The 13,573-nt window shown below is 41.9% G+C and overlaps 1 protein-coding gene across 1 annotated transcript in view; it reads left to right on the top strand.

Annotated features, from left to right (window-relative positions):
* The window catches only part of BFSP1 (beaded filament structural protein 1), an 88,563-nt gene that overhangs the window by 40,928 nt on the left and 34,062 nt on the right, over nucleotides 1-13,573 (top strand). Inside the window, exons 2-3 of the mRNA XM_081034543.1 lie at nucleotides 2,120-2,180; nucleotides 12,584-12,679. Of these exons, the coding sequence (XP_080890669.1) occupies nucleotides 2,160-2,180; nucleotides 12,584-12,679 (117 nt within the window). The 5' untranslated portion in view covers nucleotides 2,120-2,159. The remainder of the gene's footprint in view (nucleotides 1-2,119; nucleotides 2,181-12,583; nucleotides 12,680-13,573) is intronic.

Below are 13,573 nucleotides of genomic sequence, written 5' to 3'. Positions count from 1 at the left end.
TAGTCAATTATCCAAATTGCTAAAAACCAAAATAATGTGAAAAAATCAGATAATTGAAGCCAAAGTTTTTTTTCACTTTATGAATTCACTTACATGTTCACTTATATGAATATATATGAATGTTTTATCATGAATATTTTATAATGAAGTCATTTGTCTTTAATATCTAGATTTTACTATAGCATTAAAATCACATTAATATGTTGTTTATCAAACTTGTTTTTTTTAATTAAAATTTATTGGCTTGACAATTGTTAGTAAAGTTACATAGATTTCAGGTGTACAATTCTATATTACATCATCTATAAATCCCATTGTGTGTTCACCACCCAGTCAGTTCTCCTTCCACCACCATATATTTGATCCCCTTTACCCTCAGTCTCACCCCTCTCCCTCCTTACCTCTGGTAACCACCAAACTATTGTCTGTGTCTATGAGTTTTTGTTTTTCATTTATTTGTCTTGTTCTTTTGTTGTTTTTGGTTCATATACCACATATCAGTGACTTGTTTTTAAGCTACAGAAATTCTTAGATGTTTCTAGCAGGAAAAAGCAGTGAGATAATTAGATTTTGTTAAGTTTTATTCTTAAAGCTAATTAACCATTAAAAAAATTTCTAGCTCCATTAGAGCTACATGCAAAAGAGACTTCTAAATGTGACATCCTGGTGTGAAATATAAAACTAATGTGACTATGTTTTTATCTGACTTCGCACATCTCTTAATTTGGAGTCCTCCTGAAGTGGAGCCTGAGACAGAGATTTGAGGGCAGGCAGCCTATTTGGGAGGTGACCTCAGGGAGCACGGACTGGGGAGTGAGGAAGTGAGGCTGGAAGGAAAGGTAGCTAATGGTGCATTATCCAGAAGGTTACCACTGTGGCAACTGGGACTGACCTATGGAGTGCAGGACACACCTCAACTGTCCCAGCTGAGGGCAAGAAAGCTGGGGTATTTATGCACTCACCTTCCTGCCAGGGGCACTGACTCTCTGGCCCATCCAGCCTGCCCTGCCCACCATCCCAGAGCAGGCCTATTGGTGTGCAGGGGTGTTGCTGCAAGGATGAGGGTGATGTACTGGGAGCATCTGCCTGAGACTGGGCCAGTTTCTCAACCTCACTTTGGTCTAGTTTTTCAACCGCATGTAGGAGTAAGGGGGAGGAAGAAATTTTCCTTTATCCTACTAGGTTCATTTGGATGGTCTAATAATTAAATCTACATGAAACAGATTAACAAGAGAAAATAACCAAATTTAATTACATATGTACAGATGGGAACCTCACATACCTGAGAGGGTCAAAGACGGGGAAAATGATGTTTATATATGACATTCAGAGGCGCCTTGGGGCTTTAGACGGTCATTGCAGGATGATAAGAAGAGCAGATGCTCAGTAATTAGAAGTTTGCCTTGCCTTATAGATAGGTCATAAAAAGTTATTTCTGGTGATAGCTCTTATTACGGGCAAGGCCCCTAATTTAAATTCTTTCAGGAGACATAAAAGTTTCTCATGAGCTCTCAGGGTCTTGCTTGCCTTTAACTCAGGACAACTCACATGCCAGAGTTGCACATTTTGGGGAAGCCTGTTCTGAAACCCTTCCATGGCAACAATAGCTGCTTTTGCCCCAGGGTTTTGTGAGGATTAAATGGCATAATCCAGAAACATGGCCACGTGTCAATAAACACAATAGTATAGGAAGTCCAAAGTCAGGTAGTGGTGTTTGTCGTGGATCCTGCAGAGGGCAGCTTCCCAGTGTCCGTGCTACTGCTGTACTTGAGTTATAGGTGTGCCAAGACGTGATTCCCTCACCCTTGGGGGGCTGGGAGGGAGGTGTTGGGCCTTGGGGCTGGGCCTCCAGGCTGGGAGACTCCTGTTCCATTTACCGCTCCCCAGTGCCCCATGTACGGTACCCATGTCAGCACTTTCTGCGTGTGCCATGATGTAAAAGAGGTTGGGAGGCAATGGACTTGGAAATGCAGCATTAGCACCTGCTTTCAAATTAGGAACCGCTCCTTGAAGAGAGAGCATAGAACTCATCTCAGATTAAATTGAATGTAGATTGTGTGATCAACACATGTGGAATCATGGAAGCTGCTCAACTCTGGCTTATGTGTCCAATTTGCAGGTATGAAGATGAATGTGAATGTCGACTGCTGCTAAAAGAAATGCTTGAGCGGCTTAATAAGGTGAGCTGAACAAGTCTTTGATTTTGAGTAGATTAATGACAGGATTGAACTAAATGGCTGTGATGAGTGTTTTCCACACCCCTTCTTTGTGTTATTTTCAGGATTCACCTATTTCTTTTATGGTCACTCTCTTTCTTGACTTCGTGATTGCAACTAAATCTTTGTGTGAATTCACACAGCCAGACACATACACCTCACCACAAGATATAGGGTGTTGGGAGACAACCTAGATTATTAAGTTTATTGCTTGTGCTGGGCTATCAAAACATGCCAGCATTACTGTGACTGGAGTTTGTTTGCCATTCAGAAATCCTGGTCTCAGACACCAAACTTAGGAGGGCGCTTGCTTTGGGCAGTGCGTATTTGGATGCAATGATACCTCTATCCTGTTGCCTAAAAGTCTTAAGATTATTCTTCCCAGAAAAATTCAAGAGAGCAGAGGAAGAAACTTCCATTTCCTCTCAAGCTCCTCATTCTCAAAATAGCCACATAGGGGCACCAGGGATTCTTAGCTTCTTAGTGGAGACCCTCCTGCAGAGTTTGTGTAGAGTTGTTCTTTGCAGGGGCACCTTCCTTCTTCTGGTCCTCCATCACAATCCTGACAGATCGGAGTTTCTGCTGTAGACAGAAGAACCTGACTACCAATTAACAGAATAATCTTGGATCACAGAGGTAGTTGGACAACCCAGGGATGGCAAATAACTGTAAACATATCCTTTCCTGATCATTTCAGAGCTCAGGGACCCATGGAGACTGTTTAGTTGAAGTTTAGTTGAAGGGTTGCTTATTCAGGGCACATGGCTGCATTCTTCCTCTCCCCTCCTGCCCTGCCCATAACCTCATTAGAATTGCTGATAAAGCACAACACCCTTCCCTGCTGTGCCCAGATGTGTTTCTTCTCCACATGGAACTCCAGTCAACCACTTCAGACAGTCAGGGTTAGCTCAGGATACTTGCTTTCTGTGTCTTTGTCCAACCTCAGTTGTCTGCAATTATTCTGGTAGTTGGTAGGAAAGTCAGAACTACAATCTGGGGAAACTGAATTTTGCTTTGTCTGTGTTACCTACTGCCTGATACTTCTGAGTCCTTCTCTGTGTGAGCAGAAAATGAATTGTCCAAATCATACTGTGTGGAAAGAGGTGCTATGAATAATTACATAGGTTGTTTGATAGATACCGGGATTGTCTCAGGCCAACTGGAACATAGTAGCACCCCAGATATAAACACAAAGATGGTGACCAGAGTGTGCTTCAGGAGCCCTAAGCTCACAGGTTCAATAATTGACCTTGTATTGATGGTTGCTATGGCCCAAGCCTATTGGAAGTCTGAGCTTGAAATTGGGGCTTATCAGCATCTGACATCACCCAGCTGTTCTGCTGACACTTGTACTTCATCCCATTCTTCTTTTTGATGGTGATCCCAGGCTGCCAGACGGGGCAACCATTTTGCCCACAGAACAGCACCTTCAGGGATATAGGTACCTCACACCCTTCACTTAGTTGCCAGTCTAGCCTCTCCTAACATCACCATGTTTTGGTTTGCGTGTATTTGTCCTCACTGCAAACAGAGCCCTCTCTGGACTAACATATAAGATTGTCACTCACCCAGTGCCATTGTGTGTCCTCCTCAAAGAAGAGGGAGAAAAAATGCAACCCCTCTTTTTACCTTGGTAGAAAGTGACACTGAATTTAAAAACAAGCTCAAAACTTCTGTTTGTTTTCTCTTATTACTAGACAACACATATTCTCAGTAGAAAAGCAACACATATTCTCAGTAGAAAAATAAGAGGTTATGAAAAATAAAGGAGAGGCATTCGATCATTTCACCCTCCTGAGAACATGAGTGCAACACCTTAATGTGACAGTCTGTGGACAATTGAAGTATCAGACCTATGAGAATGTTACGAAGGTTCTAGGGAAAGATGCTACCAAGAACATGGGCGAGGGCCAGCATAGGGCATCAGTGTTCCCTAGTCCAGGGAAAGACGCTTTTGCCCACAATGAGCTGTGCTATCCTTAAAGGTGTGTAACCTATTAATAGAACCCTTCACACTACTGCTGAGTATCTATGAGAATTTGGGTGAATTGCCTCACCTCTCTGAGCCTCAGCTTCTTAATCTGTGAAATGGGAATAATAATTGTTCCCATCACCATAGCAGGGGATATCTGTCTGTGTGCCTAGTGAGAATTAAATGACATAATCATGCTTGTGACTTGCCTGTCATAGTTATTATTAAGCACTTCATGCGATGGATGGTGGCTAAGTTTTTTCCATAGTGTAGGGTGCCTAACCCTGGTGGAAAGGGAGATAGTCTTCGATGGTACGGAAGAACAACTTTTTAATATTAATAGTTGTAAATTTATTTTTGTGATTACCTTTTTCCTATAGCAGGTGACATTTAAAAGTTACTTTTTAAATACATGCGAATAAAAATGAATCAATTTGAAGAAACATATGGGTGAAGAACAGTTCAAGCAGTACTCGGATGTAGCAGAAATAACCAACACACCATGTAAATGCAGTGAGATGGAGAGGTTCTTGCACTAACTTGCGGGAACCTCAGAACCTGTGGTTATTGGTTTTACCCCCAGATATGACCCAGTCCAACCCCCTCTCTTTGCCAGTGAGGAAACTCACTCTCGGTGGGGTTAAATGACTTCAGAGCCCTACCATCCATCTGTGTGGCAGATATAGGCGGAGTAGTGTCTTTTATGTCCATGGCTCACTCTTCACCTCCTAAGGATAGTCGAGAATCTCTGTCTTCCAGGAGACAGACACAAAACCAGTGTCTCTGGGTAAAGATGGCCACTTCACACTTGATGTTGGTGCTGCGTCCATTTTCCCTGGGCAGCGCCCAAGGTCATGTAGACATACTGAGCACACTGGCAGCTTCCTGTATCTCTCTGGCTGTGGAAACATGTATGATCTGCAGGAGGCATAGTCTAGAAGTATGGGCATTAGTACCCTAGGAGCAATCCTCAGCCACTGAGGGACAGGAAAAGGTGGGTGAGTCCCTCAGTTGGCCCATCCTTTGTACCAACAGTTCAGAGGTCAATTCCTCAGTCTCTCAGAGGACCTTTAGCAGGACTGAGCTCAGTTTGTGCAGAGTCATAACTTGCTCATTACACACGTTTATTGGCTCTGTTTCTTTCCCTGTATCACCCTCACCTTCCCTACCAGTGCTCCTGGAATTACCTCTCAGATAAATGATGGGTACCCAATCCTTCCCTCAGGGTCTGCTTCTGAGGAACCCAAATTAAGACAGTCTCTCAAAGGGTAGACCACGTGAAGCCTGGCCTTTCAGATTCTCTGTCCATTGAGATAGATGAGAAGAAGGGGGTGAAAATGAAAGAGTAAATGTTGGCTTATGATATCAATGATTTTGGTCAATAAATCTTTGAATGTTTCCACATATAAATGAGGTTTTGGTGGTCAACTCAGTCTTAGTGACCATTTCCTCTGGTCTCACATCCCTGGGTGTGGCCATAGGAAATGGGGGACAGCAGGAATCATTAACAGAGTCTTTGAATCTTGCTTGGAAAATATCACAATGTATGTGACAGGACTGATTATTGCTGCTTTCACAAAACATCTATTAATACTTCCCATGCAACTAAACCTCCATTTAAATAAAAAGCTCCTGTATTTTTAACCACCAACTAAAGCAAACCATTCTTTGCTATGCACTTTGAAATGAAATAAATTCCTCAACATACTACTTACATACAATGGTCAAAGTCACTCAGATTTTTAAGACTTTTGATGTAGTAAGAATTCCTAATGACTTTTAAGTATTTGGGTTTGGCTAACCTCTTGGATATATACAAGGTGTGATCAAACAATACAGTGAATGTTTAAATAAAAAAAATTATTACAGTAAAAGACACATTGTCATTAATCCCCTTCAAAATACTCCCCCTCGCTTTGAACACACTTATCCCATCATTCTTGCCACTTTCTGGAGCCGTTCTGGAAGTCCTCTTTCATGAGTGTCTTTAGTTGCCCTGTCATGGCTGTCTGAATGTCCTGAATAGATTCAAAATGTTTATCTGTCATTGTCATTTTGATGTTGGGGAAGAGCCAGAAGTCATATGGCACCAGATCTGATGAATAAGGTAGATGAGGACATACCATAATGTTTTTATTTGACAGAAATTGCCAAATACCAGAAGTGATGTGTGGCATGGAGTATTGTCATGATGGATGATTTATGGCACACTTTAAAACCCACCTTCTCTCAACCATAGCTCACACTCGACTGACTGCACCAAAAAGGCTGAAACTTGTCACACGCTTTTACTAAGTTTTAACATGCTGCTTCCTGTATTGAAGATCCCTGCCTTTCCACTGGATGGAACTCGGCAGCTGCATTGACCATATTTTGTGATCAAAGTGGAAAGGCTCCATGTCACACATGGCTTCTTGTACGGCAATTTCTGTCAAATAAAGACATTATGGTGTGTCCTCATCCACCTTATTCACCGGATCTGACACAGTGCAACTTCTGGCTCTTCCCCAAAATTATAAAATGATTTAGGACATCGAGGTAGCCATGACAGCACAACTAAAGACACTCATGAAAGAGGACTTCCAGAACTGCTTCAGAAAGTGGCAAGAATAATGGAATAAGTGTGTTCAAAGTGAGAGGGAGTGTTTTGAGGGGGATTCATGGCAATGAGTCTGTTACTGTAATAATTTTTTTTTTAATTTAAACATTCACCATATTGTTTGATTACATTTTGGTCATATATATAGAGAGAGGGTGCCAAAAAAATGTGTGCACATTTTAAGAAATGAAAAAGCTGTATTAAAGTTATGCTGATGTAACCACTTGAGCACCTCTTGTAATTGCAGAAGTCAAACGTGACTTGTATTCATCATTTGTTATCAGTACATATTGAGTATTACAATTTTAATACAGTCTTTTCCTTACTTAAAATAGTATACATTTTTTTGGCACCCTCTGTGTGTGTGTGTACATACACACGCACACACACACACATGCACAAGATATGATAACTAAGTTCACTAACTTGTTGCAATGATGTTGCTAACCTTTATTGATATCAGAGATTATTCATTATGAATTTGTACCAACTGGACTAACAGTTAACCAACTTTACTATTTGGAAGTGCTGAAAAGGTATGTGAAAAAGTTAGACAACCTGAACTTTTCGCCAACAATTCATGGCTCTTGCATCACGACAATGCACCAGTTCACACAGCACTGTCTGGGAGAGAGTATTTAGCCAATAAACAAATAACTGTATTGAAACACTCTCCCTACTTACCTGTTCTGGCCCCCAATGACTTCTTTCTTTACCTGAAGATAAAGGAAATATTGAAAGGAAGACATTTTGATGACATTCAGGACAACAAGTGTAATACGAGGACAGCTCTGATGGCCATTCCAGAAAAAGAGGTCCCAAATTGCTTTGAAGGGTGGACTATGCAGTAATATTGGTGCATAGCTTACAAGGGGAGTACTTTGAAGGTGACCGTAGTGATATTCAGCAATGAGGTATGGAGCACTTTTTCTAGGATGAGTTCGTGAACTTAATTGTCAGACCTCGTGTGTGTGTGTGTGTGTGTGTGTGTGTGTGTGTGTGTGTGTGTATTCCAATAATGTCTGATGTTGCTTATCTTAAGAAAACTGTAAGGAGCAGACTTTAAAGTTTCACTCTTTTTTTTTTTATCTTGAAAATGCCCAGAATTTAAAAATGATGTAAGCTCTAGTCAAATGCTTTCAGTTAAGGACAATTTAAATTTAAAGAAATACTTAAAGATGCCATAGGTGCTTTTCTATGTAATTCGTGTGTCTTAAACATGTCTGGAAAAGAGCAAGAGGCAAGGGAGTTTAGGGAATGAAAGGGTGAGCATGAAGCTTTCACCTTCAGGGCTACAAGCCTCAGATGCTCAAGAATTCCTAAGGCTGGAATGAACTTCTGGAGAAGAGAAGGAGAGGGAACTGGGAAAGAGCAGTTTAGGAGGAGGCTGGGGTTGAGGAGGCTCAGAGAACAGAAGGGTAGGGGTAGACGAGGAAGAATGGAGAGGGAAAGGAGGCAGTGGGTGGAGAGAGAATGGAGAGCTGCTGAAGTACCTACCACCTTCCTCCAGGCCAGCCTGAGCATCTGGAAGGAAAGCGACCTGAAAAGTTTTGGAAAGTTTTTTTTATATCCAAGATCGAAGTATGTGTTTTGTTTTCTTTTTTTAATTAAGCCTTAATTAACTAGAAATTTTAATGAACTTGAATACCCGTTCTTTAGCAGTGGTTTTTTGTTTATTTTTGAATTGGGCTGCTCAGAGGTGGATTTGGGCCTGGATGTAGATACAGACAGTGGTGGTTTGAATGGGTTTTTAGCAGTTCTGTGAATGGGTTGGCAAGAGTAATTTTTCAAGGGTACATTGAATTCTAGTTATTTCTCCAGTCCCTTTTTCAAAAATGGTCAGATCAGTGGTTCTGAAACTTCAGTGTGCATCATCAACATCACCTGGAGTGTATGTTAAAACAGACTCCTGGGTCCTGACCCCAGAAATTCTGATCCAATAGGTTTGGGATCTTCCAGATATTTAATACTTTTAATATTTCCCAGGTGGCATGGGCCAGGGACCACACTTTGAGAACCACTGACCTAGATCTAAAACACACACAATATCAGCGTTGGAATGTTTCCTAAAATTAGATTAGTGACCCAGAGTCTTGAATTAGAAAAAATCTAGATGCTTCTGCTTGTGGAGTTTTTGAAAGTACAGCTGACAACATCCAAAGCATAATAAAAACACAAGCGTATACACATTTCTGAGTTCTGGTGCAAACAAAAGAAAGCACTTCTAAACAAATTCTCTTCAACATATCAGCAACTATACAACTTACCTTTGGGAGTTTTCTGGGGCAATTTATCAGATAATTGTCTTCAAAGCAAGAGAATATGCTTGCAGAAGCCTCTGGTTAATCTCTTTTTTTAAGGACAAATATTGACTGGCTTTTTATTACCATGTTTCTCTGAAAATAAGACTGGGTCTTATATTAATTTTTGCTCCAAAAGATGCACTAAGGCTTATGTTCAGGGGATGTCATCCTGAAAAATCATGCTAGGGCTTATTTTCCGGTTAGGTCTTATTTTTGGGGAAACACAGTATCTCCATGAGCAGTCTTTTTTTAATTAAAGTTTATTGGGGTGACAATTGTTAGTAAAGTTACATAGATTTCAGGTGTACAATTCCATAATACATCATCTATAAATCCCATTGTGTGTTCACCACCCAGAGTCAGTTCTCCTTCCATCACCATGTATTTGATCCCCTTTATCCTCATCTACCACCCCTCTCTCCCCTTACCCTCTGGTAACCACTAAACTATTGCATGAGCAGTTTTAAAGGTTTGGTTGATGGGATACAAGAGTGGTTGTTTTGGCGTGATCTTAAGAGAGAGTTGGGCTAAGACTGGCAGGCACCTCGCAGGATGGGATCAGGACTCAGCACTTAAACTCTTGACCAGTAGAGAGAAGCCCAAGACAGATTCCAGTCCTACTGTCTTCCGTTAACCTCCTTTAACTATCTGAATGACCCACAAAGTCAATCTGGCCTCCCCTAGTTTCTGAGCTATGTTTGGCAGAGCTCTCAGGTTCCATGGATTTGTTTGAAAGAGTTCTGAGGAGGAGGGTTGTTGGGAGGGTGGGGTGCCTGTTCCCCTCATCACATCCTTCAAGAAGAGCATCACTGCTTTGCCTCTATGCATTGGCTTCCTGGAGATATGTTGTTTGAAGGATGATATTTGTGGCTTAAAAAAGTTTGAGGACCAATTATCTCTAGAGTCCCTTCCATTACTAAAATTCTGAGTGTTTGATCCCTTTATAAGCAATAAAAAAGGGTTGTTGAAACCCTATTTTCAGTTCTTCAGCTGCAATAATTATGGATAAATTGTGGATGAATTTTACATAAAAATTAAAATGTTTGAGAATTCTCTGCCCCACCTCACCCATCCTCAGCAGTAGTCTGAAAAGGGGCATAAGGTGTGAAAGAGGGTTGAAAAACATCTAGAAGGAGTCAAGTCTTTACCCAACACTCCCTCTGTCTCAGATTTAACTATGCCCCCTTTAATGGGTGTCCCATCCCCAGAGTTGAAAATCACTTCCATAAAGAAGTGTCGTGGTTCCACAAAGAACCACTGTACCTGAAGGGAATGGGGCTACATCTCCAAATGCTTTGATTTTCCTTCCTATCAGTGTGGTCTTGGTAGAACTGTCAATCAAGATTATGGTCTTGTGACCTGTTGGCCAATCACAGCTCTCTCTTCCGGAAACATGACTCCTGAGACACAGAGATGAATTCATTTGGATCTGGGTCATTCTGATGGCAGTGCCATTAACTCCTGCTACTTAGGTTCCTGGAACTGCCCTGGTGTCTTTCCTTCCTGCGAGATGGCTGTTTTTCCTTTGGGGTCTATAAATTACCCTTTCCTATAGCTGTAAAGATAACCAGGCTTTATTTTCACCATCATTCTTCTCACTAAGGGGTTTCACCAGGCTCATATGATAATTCTAGGTAATTCAGAAAGCCAGATACCTGGACCTTTAAGGGGCCTGCCCACTTCCCCCGGAGAATTAATGTCTTATTTACACAAGGGCAAATAAGGTTCCCATAGCCCAGGTTGGGCAGTGTGCATCTTCTGAAAGCAAAACAATACTGTAGAGTTTTCATTGAACTCTGTGTATCTGTCCCTGTGATAGGATTTGAGAACCCATTGTTAAACCCCCAGAATGGTAAACTCCCCGAAGGCAGAGCTCATCAAAAGTCAGTAACTGATTAATTCATTAATCAAAAGAATGAGCCCAGAAGCCAAGCACCCACAGTTAGATTTCACATTAACTTAGTTCAGACAATTCAGAGTCCTATACCTGGAAACATGTGACCCTTTTTGTAATTTGGTTCATTCATTTAATTCAGATTTTAAAAAACAAAAACTTCATCCCATGTGTGGATCTCTCGAAGAGTACAATTTTTCCACATGCTCTTGCTTCTCCCAGTGGGTAGAGGAGGCCCAGCTCCAGGGCTGAGAAGCAAGTGGAGCCTCAGAGAAAGCAGGCAGGAGAGTCCAGGGGCCACGGAGGAGGAGCCCGCTCTGGATCTTGGGGTCCTTCCTTCCTTCTCTCTGAAGGTTCCCTACCTTGTCACCAAGGTTGGTGTCCCTGGTACCCATGAAAGGATTTCAGAGGAAAAAGTCTTCAGAGGAAAGGATTTGTTAACTGGAAATTAGAGTGTAGAGAGGCTGGAGAATTCACCCTGGAGCAGTAACCTGGAAGAGACACTTAGGAAGAATGAAATCCTCCACTATGCCTAAGATTAATCCTATAGAGCTATGCTGGTCAGTGTGGAAGCCTATGCTAACATCCATCATGTTTTTAACAAATCATTAATAAGTCAGTAAAAAATTACTTAGCAAGATCTAAAGTTTTGGTAGGTATGCATGGCAGAGGTATCTCGGGAATGGCAATCTTGAGGAACCCAAATAACACTCACCTATACTATGGCACTGGTCCACTGAAGTATTAAAGTCAATTCCAGTCATCACAGCACTACATTATTAAGAGCACAAATAGCTCTTCAACCTCTTTGGTTCATCCAAACAAGATCCATGAGAGAAAACTTGGTGAATTATCGTAAAGTTTGATGAAAACATTAAACCTTGTCATAAATGTGATTTCCAACTTTAAAGGAACTAATGCAATTCACCACAGCAATCATTCTAAAACATACATTTTGTATTAAACAGTCATAGTCTAAAGGTAAGAGACAACAGTCCTTAGGAGAGAACTACTAAAATGAAGTTTTCAGTTTTATGGGAAAACTATTTCTTAATCTTAAAAATTCAACTCACCAATAATGAGATATTGAACAAATGTAGATGTAACTTAAAACTTAAGGTTGTTGGTATATAAATGACTCTCACTTTGTTCCTGATCTTTCTAGATCAAGGTTTCTCAACCCTGGCACTATGACATTTTGGATCAGAGAATTCTTTGTTGGGTGGGGCTGTCCTGTGTATTGTAGGATATTTAGCCGCATCCCTTGCCTCTACCTACAAGATGCCAGTCCTAACACCCCACCACCCAAATGGTGGCAATTAAAAATATGTCCAGATATTACCTAATGTCCCTTGGGGGTAAAATCATTCCCTGTTGAGAGCTATTGTTCTTGATCAGGTCCCATGTGCCTACCTTGGACCTGCCTTGCTAGAAATGCAGAATCTTAGAACCCCACTCTGCAGACTGTCTGAACGACAATCTGCATTTATTAAAACTCCAGGGAGTCCATGAGCACATAGATCCAGTGATTTCACAGCTATGCCAGATGCCTCCATTGTGAGCCCCACAGAGCCCGGTGTCAATTCTTTCTCATTGCAGGAAGCGGAGGAAGCTCTACTGTGTAACCTGCACCTGCAGATCGAAGCACAGTTTCTGCAGGATGACATCAGTGCAACAAAGGACAGGAACAAAAAGGTAACCACAACCCTTCTGAAGACCTTCCACCAGATAACCCAGTTTGGGTTTGGCCACATAAGTCTGGGCACTAGTGGCTGAAAAGTGAAACTGCTAGGGTGGGTTATTTTTGTGTGTATTGCCCCTGAACCAAGTGGGTGATGGCTTGGTTGCTGGACAGCTCTTAGTGAGCCAGACATACAGGAGGAGGCAATAGTGTATGTGTGTGGTGGTGATAGTGGGGAGAATGAGGGAGTGAGGGGGAGGGGTGAAGAACTAATAATCCTATAGTACATTACAGTTCACAAAGTGATTTTACATAGATCCATCTTGATTAAGGTACAACCTGGCAGTTATTTCAGCTCAGAAATTGAAGAAATACGGAAAATGCAAAGTATATGTACTTTTTAACTATAGCTCTGAGCCAGTACATTGAGGGAATACATGGCGCTTAGAACCCTCCGCTTTGATTTGTCCCCCACCCCTGCCAGCTTCTCATAGGCCTGACTCTTGGGGGCCTTGGTACTGGAAAAATCAATCCTGAAGCTATGTGATCATGGCCAAGTGGCCTAATCTCTCTGAGCTTCTTCATTTTCAAAATGCAAATGCCAGACTGTCCACAGAGCTGTGTGGTTAACTGAATGTTGCAGACCTGCGGACATGGCCCTCAGGCCTGACCTGTCCAGGGGGCTCTGGCCTCCCTCCAACTGCCAGTATCTGCAGCCCTGCCTCAGGACTTTCTCCAGGCAGTGGAGGGCTGCTCCACCTCATAGGAAGTGTTGAGGAATTAGTACCCCAGGAGAAGCCTCAGCCAGTGACTGATGCAAGTTGGTGGACACACCTCCCAGCTCCCTCTCACCTGCTATTCTGCACTGGCTCCCTACTGGGACTGAACTGGTGCCCACAGTGGTAACA

Source organism: Rhinolophus hipposideros (genome assembly GCF_964194185.1).
Source record: "Rhinolophus hipposideros genome assembly, chromosome: 22".
Taxonomy (NCBI): Eukaryota; Metazoa; Chordata; class Mammalia; order Chiroptera; family Rhinolophidae; genus Rhinolophus; species Rhinolophus hipposideros.
The sequence above is the reverse complement of the archived record's forward strand: the minus strand, read 5'-3'. Positions and strand labels throughout refer to the sequence as shown.